Raw genomic sequence first — 12,411 nt, 5'->3', positions numbered from 1 at the left:
TTCTAACATGTGATACTTCCTGACCACAAACACCAGAAAATGTCTCCCTGAGTGGTCATGATTATAAGAAAGGTTAATTCTATTACCGTAACAAGTTCATCTCTTTGGCTTAATCATTGATACTTTCACAGCCTATCAGTCTCAGCATGTTTTTGGCATTCATGCGAACAAGAAATTTCAGACCTGCAGAAAAGTAAAAAGTCAGCAGAGATGGAGGATTTTCCTTCTGTAAAGGCTCCTCCTGTATGAAGATCCACAAAGCAGGAAATTTCACAGACAGGCTTCCGATTTTATTTTTTAAAGGGGGCCCAAAATGGTGACTCTCGGACCAGACTTGTCAAAGAGCTTGGAGCCTTCGGAAAGCTTGAATTATCCAAATAGGGAAAAGGTTATAACAAGTGGCATATAATTAATAAAGAAAGGAAAGGATAGGCAAGCCAGGAGACAATATTAGTTTTGGAAAGATTCTAAGTAATGCACACTAATAGCATCAATCTTTTTCATTTGACAATATATTTCAGGTATAAAGTGAATGTAATCTTTGTCTTAAAGACAACACATGGTTTGGTTTGAGGTTATGGCACAGTGGGATTAGCCTTACTTTGACGATGGTTTGTTTGGTTGCCATGGTTTTAAAATTAATCTATGAAACTAGTTCAGTACGGAGTCCGTATGATAGATGTATTTGCTCTACCTCCTCACTGTAAGTTCTCCTCTATTCAAATTGAGAGCTAGTGTTTCCTGTCAGTAAGAAAACAGCTCAAGTGTATATCTGTAAGACAGCACAGTTTGAAAAATTGAGATATTCCAAGAAAGACAATGAAATTTCAGTATACTCTCTGTGGGAAATTCTGGTTTTGTGTGCATGCTTACTTAAATCTAGGTTGCATGAACAGCAGAAATTAATGCCAGATATGTGGCTTGTGTCATTTCACATTGCAGGTAAGGGTTTGCACGGCTGATTTTCTCTTGACACAACAAATTACCTAGGTAAAATAGACCGGTGGTTCTCAACCTGAGGGGCCGCGATATCACAGGGGCTCCTTGAAGGCTTGAAGAAATGTTATGTTTTAAATCTTGAGTTAAGTCTTGGGGTCTGTGGCCAGGGTCTGTGGCCACAAAAAGTATTTAAAGGGGGTCCATGATGAAGAAAAGGTTAAGAACCATTGAAGTAGACCATTACTATCTGCCTTGTTTATAACTAGTTCTGGTTCCTAATTTGGGGAATAATAAAACAGTATTGACCAAAGTGGTGAACAGTTTGCTCAACAAGCTGTTTCATTTGCAAACGATGGGAAAATATTATAGGAAATACTATAGTTTAAAAAGATTGATATTGATCTTGCACACTCAAGCAAGTAACAAATGATGAGAAAAGCATACGATTGGCATGACACTTCTTAAGGTGTGGACTTGCATTCTGCTCATAAAAACAATATCCCGAAGACAGGAAAGGAATGTAATGGTTATCAATATGGAAATGAAGGTGATGCTAGAGGTTGGCTACACAGATTAAGAGGAGCTTAGTTGCTATTAAAAAATGAACAGCATGAGGTGAATTTAATAGAGGAAAAAATATAAGACATAAAACGAGAGTAATGTAATGGTTCCAGAAAAGGAAAGGCTGAAAAGGTTTTGCTAGTGATTTGCTTGTAGATAATTGGAAAAAGTTGTACTTTTGTTGACCTCCAGAATCATGGTTTTAATGCCAAAACTTATGTGATGCTAAATATTCGAAATCTTGGACTTTCAAATTGTTTGCACAGAAAAATTTAGCTACGGCATTTTAAACAATGTGTTTTTATGATAATGCAAGGACTGAACAGAGGCCAAGATGTTTTGGAGATTCCATATCTCACATTTTTTGCTAAAATAGATTTTAAAATAGGGAATAACCATAATTTTAGTTAAGATTCTAGGAAGCAACATCCTCATTTAGCACAATTCATTAGTCTCAGTGTTAAGAGAGTCATTCAGAGGATATGTTTGTTACTTGCCAAATAGCAAAAGGAGTGCAAAATGAACTGACAATCAAAAGAGTAAAAATATCTCTGGCAACCATGAAATGAATCTAAGAAAGAAGCAAAGGCTGTCTCTGGAAATAGAATTTATTAGAGTAATCAGATGTGTTTTTGCTGGAGGAGGAATAAAAAAAAATCCATCAGAAACAAAATGAACTCTGGCTCAATTTCTAAGCCAAATTAGGATACAAGAATTATAACTAAGACAATGAAAGGGCAGAGGGTGTTAAGGATGTAGAGAAGAAAAAACATAAAACCTGGCACAGGATCTTAGGATTAGACTGAATAGTTCCAGGTTCTACATCTACATCAGCTGTGGAAGCTGAAGGATTTGAAACAGAATGACTGTATCGAGAGAAGAATATGGTCTACGCCCTTCTGGTCTCGTGGAGGAAAAAAAATGCTATGAACTCCCAAATTACCTTTTAACCTTAGTGTCATGTGAATAAAACCTATTTTGTTAATATATGTCATGCAAAGTCAGAAAAGTACTACAAAATGCAGATTTAGAACACCTATCGAGAATGTCAAATGCAGTTTGTTGGCCACATCTTACATATGTCTAGAAACCGGCATCCAAAAATTGCACTACACATTGAATACCTCCCGGAGGAAAGAGGAAACAAGGCTGGCCTTGGAAAACTTGCCGCCAAACACTTAAGGAAGATCTTAAGATTATTAATGTCTCTTGGGACAAAGCCGAAGGTGTTGCGGAATGATTGAAACTGCTGAAAATCACTTACTGACCATTATGCTCTGTACAGGATCTAATGATGATGATAAAAATCAGAAAAGTGGGCTTATTGAATGATATAACTGGCAAAGGTGTTTCATGAAGATAGCCAAGAAAAGAAAAGATATAGCAGCTGCTAATCAAGCTCTAGCCTCAGACACGCTATGTGATCTTGCCCTGCTGAATTTCCACTTGGGGACAAACTGAATGCAGCTATAGTCATATTTAGGTCTGCCTTTCCAAAGCAGAGGAGAAGAATGGGCAAGGTGACACAAGTGGGATGAGTTGGCTATACAACCTGTTTAGTTTTGTTGCTGCCATATGGAAAATCACTATGGTAATTTCCAGTCTAGAAGGGACCTAGCACTGTCCCAGTGAATCCCTGCATCTAAATTTGAATAAGGACACATGCCACTAAGTCTAGTTAGCAAATATGTCTGTTTATTGAACATCAGAAAATATCAAAACAATTAAGTGATGAAAAATGTGTGTTGGGGGTGGGGGAAGGCAGGCAATTTTTTTCATTTTCTCTTACAGTTTTTACTTTGTTAAAAATTTCTTCAATTAAAAAATGTTTCTAAAAATTGTTTACATTTGGAATGGGCAGCCGTATTAAATCTCGTAAATTATTGTTTTTTACATATCTATATCAAAATTGCAGAACTTTCCAGAACCACTGGAAACAATACTATGGATAATTAGCATGGACAAAGGAAAAGAACTTTCATTATTCCAGCTTGAATTCTTTTGTGAACATAACAGTAGAAGAATGCAGATGGAAAGTAGGACACCAGGTGATCCTTCCTCTACGTTGCACCATTAAAGAAGGAATCCTGAGAATCAGACAATTTTAGAATTGGTATTTTTATAGGAGTTTGCCCTCTGGTATTTCTTTACCTCATTTTTAAATCTCCCCTTGGCAAATTCTTTACTTTCCATTTTGTCATCTTTCATGAATTCATTTAGCTAAACTGTCATCCTTAGATAAGCCAAGCTGCGCCTTAATACATAATACACTTCCCTTTTGTTCCTCCATTGTTAGAATGATAAATTAATGAAATGCCAGACTGAGATTAAAAATGGCTTTCCTACCAGAATGACAGGGCAGGTTTTCCACTCAAAGTAGGGAGAGGGGTAAGATATTTCACATACTTTGAATGTGCTGATGCAGTAACAGGAAATATTACAAAAGGTATACACTGAAGAAATGTGTGCGTAGAGTAGCCAGGTGAAATTAAGTTAATTAATATTTTAAAATATTTTTAAGAGGGTTAAGAGACATAGAAAGCCAGATGGATATGGTTCCATTTTGTACAAAGGCTGTACAAAGGCTGAATTTTAGCATCTGACAATGAAAGTAAGAGTCTCCATTTGTCTGATTTATTCTTGAGTAAGAGCAGCTTGCGCTCTGCAAAATCCTTGCTGAGGATAAGCATGGGCAGGAAAGGTAGGTGGGAAATTTATTGTGCAAAACATATGCATGTATGCAGTACTTGGAGGGAAACTTCCAGACATGTCTCTTGTTTAAAATGCAATTGCTGTACAGGAAGTAATGGGATTAGAAACAGCTGGCCAACAAATGGAGATACTGTGATGTAAAATGGTCTGTACATTCATATTTGCAAATCCAAAAATGAAGCCAAGTATCTTTACCAAACTATTTCCTTTGTTGTGATTTCAGTGGTCACAGTTGGTTGTACGCTTGTATTACTGATTTCCATTTAAGCTTTCCTTCCTTAGTCACAAAAGCAGAACCTATTCTGACAGCTGGGGAATAGTTGTTTTGTGACTGCCCATGGAAATTGCCCATTCTCCAAGAGTATCTGTCCATTTTGCTATTTCCTCATGTGGCAAACCGTAATACATCTGAAAGAGTTTTTCAAGGATATCATCCAGCTGTTTGATGTAAAGAAAACATGAATTATATAGGGTACTGTATATCAAAAGTCAAACCTATAAGCTAAACACAATAGGTTTTATTAATTAATACTTTTTCAGAGAAAATGTTACTACACTTAAGAATGTTTAAAGGTGATACGTCAAATAAGGAAGGAGGGGTTTAGAAAAAATGGCAACCAATTTCAGCATTTAAAATAATTTATATAATACATGGTCTACAGAGCCTGACTTTGTCTTTAGGGCATGACTTTTGGTACATGCATATATTATGTTTTTTGCTTTAGTGGATTTCTACTTCCAACTTTTAGTTCATCTGTATGTGTTTGCCTATGGATCAATGTAATTCTCAGCATGAAAGCATTCTTTTTTTAAAAAAAATATCTTTATTAAATTTCTGCATCCAACATGAAAATACAAACTAACGGAAAAGGGGAAGAGAATAGCAAAAGAAATTAAAAGTGACAAAAATACATCCAACAAATTTATAGCAAAGTTAACCTCCAACTCTCTTTTCCTTCAGAGATAAACAATACAAGAACCTCTCTAAATTTAAACAATTCTGGGAATTGATGTCCACACCTCTTCACGTTCCCAAGGTTGAGAAAGATTGTCCTGTAGTATTTTAAACCTCGGGTAGCCTGAGAAGCCAGCCTTTTGAGCCTCAAAAACTGAGGAGACTGACAAGATTTTTCTTGCGAGAGTTTCTGAAAAGAGTTAGAGAAGAAAGTTAGTGAGGAGACTCAGAGAAGGAAAAATGGATAGTACCATTCAGCAGCAATCAAGATTAAACATTGGGACCCGCCTCTGTATTAGCTGAGAGATTCCAACAATTAGATGTTAGCACCCTCCCCTTCCTGTTGTTTTGTAAAAGGATTTAGTTGGGTTAGTTCTGTGTCTGCCATCTCGTTATTTTATCTTTTTCGTTATTATTTGCTCTATGCTATTCAGTTAACTACTGGTATTTTTTATTTCTTATTGAACTTTTATGCCATCCATCTGCCCCATAAGGTGACTCTGAGCAGTTACAAGTTATAAAGCAAGTAAAAAAAAGATCAAAATATTAAAACATTAAAAATTATACAGATTAGAATATTGTTTTTTAAAAAAACAGAAAGTAAGCAAGCTAAGAGATGGACGGGATGGGATGAGGTCTTCTTACTCTGTCAGCCACCTCCAGCAATGAGCAACCCCCTTGGGGTCCCAGGCCAGCCAACAAAGCCAGGTTTTGATCCCCTTCTGGAAGGCCAAAAGGAGGGGCCAGTTCTCACTTTCACTGGCAGAGCGTTTAACAGGGATGGGGCCACAGCAGAAAAGGCTCTTCTTGACACTGCCTGCTTCAATTCCTTAGCAGGTGGGATTCATAGCAGGCCTCTTCTGCTGGCATGAGTGGGGCGGGCTTGTTCCATTGAGGAGAGACGGGCTCCTCAGATACCCTGGAGCCATGCCCATGTATTCTTCATCTTCATCCATTGCAATGGTCATCATTTTGAACTGAGCCTCATAACATTGCAGCAATAAAGGGCCACAAAGAGTAAAACTGGGGGTGATGCTGTAGTTGTATGAAATGACTATTTTTGATATTGCTCCATTTACTCAGGGAACTCATTTAAATGGATCACATTGGTCTGCTGATGCCCTTTGAATGTGTGTGTTTCTCCTACCTAATGCTTTTTCCACAAGGAATTGGCTTGTGTTTTTTTTTTTAAAAAGAAATCTCAAAGAATTGGTGTTAAGAGCCCATCTTTTAGAGCTCTAAGTGATACTGTGTAATAATTAAGAAAAAGGGGGGGGAAGGCAGAGGTTTGACATGAAAACCACAATTATGAACATTTCAGATACTCAAGGTAATTTGACAAATTTAGTATGAAACGGGATACAGTTTCCACTGCAGAGCTAGCGGCTTTGTATCTGTTTTTGCGGGTAGTCCTTGACTTATGACCGTAATGGAGCCCAAAATGTACGTTGCTTTTGTTAAGCGAGTTTTGATTCATTTTGCAACTTTTCTTGCCACAGTTATTAAGTAAATCGTTGCAGTTGTTAAATTAGTAATACGGTTGTTAAATGAATCTGGCTTCCCATTGATTTTGCTTGTCAGAAGGTTGCAAAAGGTGGTCACATGACCCTGGGACACTGCAATGGTCACAAGTATGAACTAGATACCAAGCATCTGACTTTTGATCATGTGACCATGGGCTACTGCAACAGTCCTAAGTGTGAATAATGGTCATAAATCACTTTTTTCAGTGCCATTGCAACTTCAAACGGTCACTAAATGAACTGTTGTAAGTCGAGGACAACCTATACACAGCTTTAAAAATTGTGGACAAATGTATCTTTTTTAAAGGAATTGTATAAACATAGAGCAAGCATATTTGGGAAGAATGTGATTTCCCCCCTTCTCTGCTGGCCTTTAGTAATACTTCTCTTTAGAAACAGAAAATAAGCAGAGGTTAGCTACTGTTGGGGAACTCTTAAGATGAAAAGACTTCATTCCAGGCTAGTGAACAAAAATGGCTTCTAATCCAGTGGCGTATCTTCTGCCCAGCATTGCTTAGCTTTGGGGCTAGGAAATTATAGGTTCCTTTGTCTGCCATAACCGTTGTTGTGCTGATGGTGTAGGTGGAATTTCAACTGAATAGTTATTATTGTGTAGGGGGAACGTGAATTGCATTCACTCCTCACTGTACCATGGCAACCAACATTTTGTCCTCCCTCAACTCTTAAGCAACAGCTGAGCTGCCTCAAGTCAGCCTAGAAATGACTCATGCACCTTGGCAGAAAGCAGACATGCAACTTGTTTGGGAAAGACAGGAAACCTGAACTTCATTGGGGTTTATAGGGAGGATAAAGTGATGATTTATTGGTCTAATTGCTATTTAAGAATGAATGAAGAGGAAGCCGGCAAGGCCCAATCAGTAGTAACTACCATATGGCATTTTACTTTCTTTTGATGATCATGTTTGAAATGTTAGAAATCATAAACCATAGTTCTTATTTGTAGCATTTATGCAATCATCTACTTGTACAGGCAGTCCTCGACATACAACAGTTCATTTAGTGACTGTTCAAAGTTACAGCGGCACTGAAAAAAGTGACTTATGAACATTTTTCACAGTTACAGTCTCTGCAGCATCCCCACGATCATGTGATCAAAATTCAGATTCTTGGCAACTGATTCATATTTATGACTGTTGCTGTTCCCAAGGTCACGTGATCACCTTTTGTGACCTTCTGACAAGCAAAGTCAATGGGGAAGCCAGATTCACTTAACAGCCGGGTTACTAACTTATCAACTGCAGTGATTCACTTAACAACTGAGGCAAAAAATGTCATAAAAAGAGGCAAAACTCACTTCACAAATGTCTCACTTAACAACAGAAATTTTGAGCTCAATTGTGGTTGTAAGTTGAGGACTATATGTACTGCAGTGAGAACACTCTGAAGCTAGGTGATATGGTCCAAAGAAGCTCTTCGGGGAATGAAATTCAGATAGTTCCCAGAAAGAAGTGATTTGATCTCTAATCTTTGTTTTTAACACAGGATACAGGCAGGCCAGTCTTTCTATATAGAGCACTTACCTACATACATTCCTTGCTTCCCTGGAAACCTAACTTAATTGCTGGAGAATATGGATATTAAAGGGAGAACAGCATTTTGATGGATGTTTGCATAGGCTCAAGGTTTATCTCTCATATTCTCAAATCTGGAATTTCAGCGTGTTGATATAAAAGCATACAATTGGAGAAGTCCTAGCGACCCCTAGTAACTTTAATATATAATTTTATATTTTTGAAATTGTTTTCATTTTTTAATGAAGCTGCCATCATGCTACCTCAGCAGATGGACAACACCTAACGGACTTTTACTGATTTTAGAAGTTAAACAGGATTAATCTTGAATGAGATATCGCCAGAGTTTTAGATTTGAGTGATATTTAAAAAAACAAAAATCTTAGAGAAGAATGATCTGCCACTTCCTGGTAATAAAATTGCATGGATACAATCACCAGGAATCAGTCTTGAACTGAAGGCATCTTCACTCTCTACTGCTTATATTTCAGTCTAGATACTGTAACAGAAGGATGGAAAATCATACTGTAGTCTGATCATGCAGAATGCTTCATGGATAAAATGATAGATTTTTCTTTAGAAGAAAATTGCAATGGGTCAAATTTTTAGGTCATCACATCTTTTCAACCCCAAACTGTAGAAATTCACTTTCTATTGATTTGGTAGATGAAATAAACAAGGTCAGAAGGTCAATACCTTTTAACTGAATATTGCTCTTTTCTTTTTTTTTTTCTTTCCTTCATTTTTTTGCAGGATCTTTCCGCAATGACGGCTTGAAAGCTGCTGATGTCCTTCCCATACTAAAGGAAAAGGTGGCCTTTGTTTCAGGTAAGTTCACAGTCTTTTCATTTCCATTCTGAAGTTTAATTAAAGCTAGCAGAAATTAGAAAAGTATAGAAATAAAGAGTAATACGTAATGGTTTTGTTTCCGAGTTTCACAAGATATAAAGAAACAATAGTCTATTGCAGTGGTGGCGAACCTATGGCACGGGTGCCAGAGGCGGCACTCGGAGCCCTCTCTGTGGGCACACGTGCCATTGCCCCAGCCTCGCCTCCCCCACGACACCCTCCTCTCCAGCAGCCCCCCTGAAGGAGAGTCACCCCTGAGCATGGCCCACGCGGAGCAGTGCAGCCAAGGACATGGCAGCCAAGCAGCATAGACAAGACTCTGCCTTCATACTCTATCATGCACAGTTGATGCTGCAGGGCGCGGGCAGAGGGCATGACCACCATAGCGCTGCTGGGTGATCTGTGGCGGGCCCTGGAGGCGGTAAGTGGCCCTGCGGGCAGGCGGGGCAGGGGATGGGGGGCGGGCGGGGGATGGGCCAGTTTTTGGGCACTCGGTCTCTAAAAGGTTCGCCATCACTGGTCTATTGATTGGATTTAAATAATGTTTTAACAAGCAGACTCCTAAGGGTAACTTTTCAGCCATGTTGTACTGATGTATTTTAATGACATTTTAAACTCTGTTTTTAATTTCTTTTCCTTTATTCCTTGCCTCCTTGAGAAGAATTTCTTTGTGAAATGATGGATATGGATTAAATGAATAATGTCTCATGTTCAATCTTTGCCATCATTACTTACTGTAAGATTCAAACAAAAATCCTATTTGTTGAATCCAAAATACTTTTTGTATTTCAACTCCCATTAGCCCAAGCTTGGTCAGAAGCAATATATAGGACAACTGTCATTCAAAACATCTAGTAGATCTCTGGTTACCTACCCCCCTGTCAAGCAAAATGAGGTACAAGGATAGAATATATCTTCCTAAACTGACATTAAATTACAATCTACATGCAATTTCTTATTTGGTTATTGGATTAAAAATAATTAGTTATTTTAAACTTGTGCAATGACTTTTGTATTTCTCTGTAATTTAGCATGATGACATATGGTTCTACATACAACTAAAATTAATTAGAATTTTTGCAAACCTCAGATTCGGTTCCAATGCTAAATTAAAATAAAATGGTTGGGCTGTAGTTCAATAAGAAAACAGCAACATATTGAAAATTGCACAACACTCTCACATTATATCTGTAAGATAAACTTCCTTCTGCTCTGAATAGTTGAAAATTAGAAATAACATAACCAAAAAGCAAGGGGTAAGTGTCAAAAAGTCAAGTCAGAAGAGAGAAAACAGGATTCCAGTGAAGCAAGATAATAAAAATTAAACAGGCAAGTAAATGCTGATCCTTGAACAAAAACCAAAATGTCTTAAAGACACATCCCCATTGTTGGGTGATCAAATACAGAAGATGATCAAACTCTCACACCTTTAATTATAGTGTGAATAAGAAGTGAAAGCAGTTTCCAGACATAATTCAAAGTGTGGGTTATGATTTATAAAACTCACATGACTTGTGAGTAGGTTATTTGACAGATTATATTCTTTCCCTCTTAGCCTGCCTGAGATTTTAAGATTCTCAGTAGTGGCCTTCTTTATTCCCCAGAGGGACATTTGCTGTTTCCATTGAGGTTCTGAAATTGCAGATAAAATAAGGCTGGGAAAGTTCATCTTAATTGTTCTCCTTGCAGCAAGTAAATATGTTTGTATCCCAACCGGCTTTTGTTCAAATGGGTTTTTACTGATAGTTGTTGCTTACATTCCTAACTATTTATTTGCTTTTCTGCTTTAATTGTCTGTTTATTCTATTTTGTGTTTAATTATTATCCATTTTGAAGTGGAAAAGCAAGAGGTAATTTTAATACATTGTACATTTTGTGAGCCGAGAGTCACTTAGGTGAGAAGGGCAGTCGTACAAATTGAATGATTGACTGAATGAATGCATGTAATAATTGCATAAATAATGAGATTTATTTCCACATTAACATGGATATGCTGTATTTTTTTTGCCAGAAGGTGAATAGACAAATCATAAAAGTTGTACACTATTCCAAGTTCATGCCTTTGGAATCAACACTGAACTGAATATTCAAATACATTAATTACAAATTAAAAGATGAATATTTTTGCATATGTATATATGCTTTATGAATTTATATCCAATCCTACACTTGGCATGTATGATCCATTATTCAATATCTTACTTCTAGATATTGCCAACTTAAAAGCTATGTGAATTACCTTGACCACTGACCTAAAATGGTAAAATAGAGTGATGCTCAAGTTTAATAGATATCGGTCATGCTTCATCTAAGCAAGATTCATGTAATTGCCATTCCCATGTCCTTCGTGTATTGCTCAATTGGTAGCTGTGCTCTTGTTAGAGATCCTGGTAAAAAAAATGATAATTTTACTTCTGCGATTTGTAATAGACTTGGAAAAAAGCAAACTGCATCAGGTGACTTTCTTTTGGTCTTAGTTATTTAAAATACTGCATATTTTGTTCTGAAGTGTAAATGGGTTTTTGGTTCAGAAAGGAGATTTTATGCTGTCCTAGTGTAAATTGTTACCTAAAGATAATATAGTCTGAACTCGCAGAGGTTGTAGAGAATGAAAGGGTTACCATTAAGTCCTCTTTTTAAAAAGATGGTAGAGAAGACACTTGAGACTTCTCTTGTCCAATTGTCTTGCTTCTGAAAAGGCAATCACTTCTGACACAGTAAGCTCAATAGCAATCTTGCCAGCTATGCTGCCTCTCAGTAACAGGCAACAATTACCAGTGGCTTTTTTGGAAATGTATCTTTATGGTTTATTTGGTGCCTGAGGAGCATTGTTCCTAATCTGCTGTTGCTTTTTATATTCTGTCCTGCATATCTCTGCAAAAAGCCTGAGCTCAAAAATGAATTTTGCTTCTCCTTTTCCACCCAAATCACATGAGCTCTCTGTTTCCTTTCATATATGGGTACTTACTTTCAAGTGCCTTCCTTTCTCTGTGCTTTGATTTCACACTTTTGATTTTCTTCAAAGTCTTCTCTCTTAGAAGATTTTGCCTTCTGTCCTTTGCTGCTATCTTTTTAAAACTGATAAGAAGTGTGGTAGCTGTTGGGTCCAGATAATCCAGCTGCAAGCCAGCTTACATTTCAGAATGGACAAGTTACATCCTCCCTCCATCAAAAATGTCTGAGAAAAAAAGTTAGATATTAAATTTGAATGTACATTTGTATTCATATTTAAAAGCAAAAGTATTGTTTAAAAACCTTGACCATTCCTTAATACATCTAAGTAGTCAAGCTTAAAGAAGCCTGTTTTCTTGGTTTGTTCATTTTCAGTTTGGTTGTTGGA

The 12,411-nt window shown here is 37.2% G+C and overlaps 1 protein-coding gene across 1 annotated transcript in view; it reads left to right on the top strand.

The window, feature by feature from the left end:
- KALRN (kalirin RhoGEF kinase) overlaps positions 1 to 12,411 on the top strand; it is a 536,528-nt gene that overhangs the window by 238,327 nt on the left and 285,790 nt on the right. Inside the window, exon 2 of the mRNA XM_029284454.1 lies at positions 8,976 to 9,050. Coding sequence (XP_029140287.1) covers positions 8,976 to 9,050 — 75 coding nt within the window. The remainder of the gene's footprint in view (positions 1 to 8,975; positions 9,051 to 12,411) is intronic.

Source organism: Protobothrops mucrosquamatus, unplaced genomic scaffold (assembly GCF_001527695.2).
Source record: "Protobothrops mucrosquamatus isolate PMUCROS unplaced genomic scaffold, P.Mucros_1.0 scaffold606, whole genome shotgun sequence".
In the NCBI taxonomy this organism is placed as follows: Eukaryota; Metazoa; Chordata; class Lepidosauria; order Squamata; family Viperidae; genus Protobothrops; species Protobothrops mucrosquamatus.
This window is presented reverse-complemented; position numbering and strand designations above follow the sequence as displayed.